The sequence below is a fragment of the Microplitis mediator genome, chromosome 2 (assembly GCF_029852145.1).
Source record: "Microplitis mediator isolate UGA2020A chromosome 2, iyMicMedi2.1, whole genome shotgun sequence".
Taxonomy (NCBI): Eukaryota; Metazoa; Arthropoda; class Insecta; order Hymenoptera; family Braconidae; genus Microplitis; species Microplitis mediator.
Window position 1 is genome coordinate 12,595,940 of NC_079970.1, and position 3,409 is coordinate 12,599,348.

The window sequence follows — 3,409 nt, forward strand, 5'->3', positions numbered from 1 at the left end:
TGGAGCAACGAAAGAGAAGATCTCGCGCGCCATACGCCTATCAACCTGCAATACTCATCGCCATCAACTTCTTCAAACCACAAAAGACTTCGTTACCATCCATATCCGACGCCTCAAAATCAAGCAAGACTACCAGAGTACCTTGACGATGTAGAATCCACTTCTTCCAATTCAATTTTGAATAGGAATCATAGTACCAAAAGAAGGAAAGAACAACGTTGGCGTCGACCAGTCAAAAAGCAGAACAATCTAAAGCGAGCTTTAAGACGGTATTCTCGTATGAAAACACCCCATAGGAAAAGACGTACCAAAAACACAGCACTTTATACATAAGATTTACATACTAAAACTACTAACGTTCTTTAACTTGCATGTACTATTAATATAAAAAAATTATAATAATAACAAAACCCAAAAAAAAAAAACAGAAAGAAATTTAAAAAAAAAAAAACAAAAAAAAAATATATATATATATGTATATATATATATATATATATAATAAATATAATCCTTAATTTCTTATTTACTAACCTATAATAAAACACATATTTTTGATGAGCTAACAATACTTATAAGTATAAAACAATATACATAAATTAACTAAATTAATCATAATTTGTCGAATCATTAACCCTTATTAAAGACTTTATCGAAAAGTTGGAAAACTCAAAAATATATTAATTAGACACTAACAATACTCTACATACACCTAATCAGTTAACAATAATGCATGCTAATATTACTACTCATGATGATGATTAAGTAGTTCTTAAAACTCCTTCATGGGTACAAATAGGTATATATTCAAATATTTTACCTATACTTAATTTTGAAACTGCGTAAAAGAAAAAGAAAAAAAAAATAATTGTCGATGGTTAATAGTTTTTTTTTTTTTTTTATTTAATTTTAACCGACAGTGATATTGATAAAGACAATAAATCTCAATTAAACTACTTAATTAATAATTTACAGATATTCTAAATGAGATTCTAAAAATGACTATATTCGTTCATGCACGATTATATATAATCATTGAGACAATGTGAATTGTCATCTTCTCCCTCAGCCTTGCGGTTCTCATTTTTCCCGTCTCGTTGCCGTCTGAAACCACCTAAAGCTAGTTATAGTGCCATGGTCACATGACTAGTTATCACCTCAACGCATGACCGTGAGGGGAAGTGGGGAGCGAGCCCAAAAACTCAGCCCTAAGACCCTACGGTGATTGCACTTCACTTCGATCCTGGATCAATTAGCAATAAGACGTATAATTCAATTTCACTGTCATATACTAGCAATTTATTTGCGACTTTGTTAATACGGATAACTACTTTGTAAATCGGGAAATTAACTTGTGTTATAGTTGTATTACTAGCAATTTTCTTGCGATATACTTTACTGTTCAAGTTTACTGATTATTATAAATAGAGTGAGTTCAATTAAATATTACTGTACGTCACCGGCGGTATACCCGCGATATAAAATTATACTGTGCCACGAATCTGTCTACATTATATCCAGTGCTTGCGTTTTCTTGTAAGTAATTTTGATTATTATAATTGGCAATAAACTTGCAAAGTATTCTGATTAATTCCTTTTATTCCATCTATCACTGTTCATCCTACTTATTTCTTATTTTACTGGTAAGATTATTAAATAGTCTGATAAAATAAATATTAATTAAGTTACAACTAGTAATTTGACCATTAACAAGAATATTCTATAATTTTATAAGCCGTGAGGTAAGTTGATAAGTTTTCTCATACGTTGCCGAGTTTGAATAAGTGCGGGTCTTTGCTTTGCAAGAACCCCAGCCCACTGCTCTGTCCAAGTAAAATAAAATTTGTTAGAGGCCAGCCTAAGCCAGGGTTCAACCCGCGAATTCTGGTGGCTGCTGGTGAAAATCGCGAAGACGAAAAGCGATTTGTCTCATCATATATGATCATGTATAAACAGATCAAGTTATGTATGATCAGACCTGGCCAATTTTTGGATCTGATCATATATAGACAATTATGCATGATCATATATGATTAGACAAAATCTTTTTTCATCGAGGAAGTACATAACGCAAATGCAAATGCAAATGCTTTTTGCCGGAAAAAAAAAAGTGATGTTTGTTGTTGCAGACCCGAACTTCGAAGATACAAAAGCATTTAAATCTATTATTATTAATTACGACTCACAATTAATTAATAAATTATTGGAAGATTTGAGTAAATTTTGGAAGAAATGTATTTTTAAACGATTATTCAATTCTTTATACAAAACAGAGCAATAAAATAAGATCAAAAACGTATTATTTTAAGACACTTGTATGTTTTGAATGTTAATAGATATATACATAAGCTTATTTACTGTGAATAACAAAATTTTGTAAAATAATTAATATTATATTTTTAATTAATCTCTAATGTTACTTATGTTTTTTTTATCAGTGGTCCTTGTAAATTTGTTAAAGCAGCGACGATCGTGATAATATTATCCATTTGCGGAATCAATTTAATATTAACAGATGAATGAGGTTCACAAATATGAAATTCTCTGATTCTTCTTATTAACCTTTCAATGTGAATTCGAAGGCTAGCGATTCGTTTCGTCGCAATGATTTCATCATGAGTTGGTTGCTTATTAGAGCTTACTGTAGGAGGTGTAATCAATGTACATTTTTTCGCAACTACTAAATTTTCAATATGTTTGAAACCTCTATCTGCTAATACAGCTGCACCTGGCTTTAAATAATCCAAGTATCCAGAGATTGAAACTATTCCTGCATCAGATGCTCTACCACCATAACCTGGTGATGTGAAATTAACTATACCATCTGGAGTACAAGATACTAAATATTTCAAAGTATTACATTTTTTGTATTCTGACCATGTTAATGATTGTTTAACTGGGTCTGTTGGCTTTTCAATTTCAATTTCCAAACAATCAATGATCGATTCAACTGCGGCATAACGACTCCTGAAACTCATTGGCAATTGTTGTTTAATTTTTGCAGATGGCCAAATAATGAAGTCTTTTAAATACTTAGTTATGATTGGCAAGGTCTTAGTCAATGTACGACTTACATTAGAAGTAGACATCCCAAAATCATCTGCTAAAATAGCAAAACTTTCATTTAGTCTTATTTTTTTTAATGTGAGAAAGATTTCAACATCACTTAATTTAGCAGTCCGTAAAATATCGATAATATCCATACAGTCGTTTGGAATACCGATATATTTACGAGGTGATTGTTGAATTTTTTGGAAAGTTTGTTTTAAATTTAATTTTGAAATTCTTCTTGTTGATATTGGCTTTTCCACTCATTTTCAGTGCTTGGATTTGTCGACAAAAGGTTATCTGAAGAAGTTGGGAATGAACTTACTGTTGTATTTGATGTGTTCATTACTCGATTATTACTAAT

The 3,409-nt window shown here is 30.8% G+C and overlaps 1 protein-coding gene across 1 annotated transcript; it reads right to left on the minus strand.

Moving 5' to 3' along the window:
• Positions 1 to 2,417: 2,417 nt before the first annotated feature.
• On the minus strand, positions 2,418 to 3,200 carry LOC130678502 (uncharacterized). The gene has a single exon (XM_057485749.1). The coding sequence runs from the start codon at positions 3,198 to 3,200 to the stop codon at positions 2,418 to 2,420; it is 783 nt and encodes a 260-aa protein (XP_057341732.1).
• Between the last annotated feature and the right edge of the window lie 209 nt (positions 3,201 to 3,409).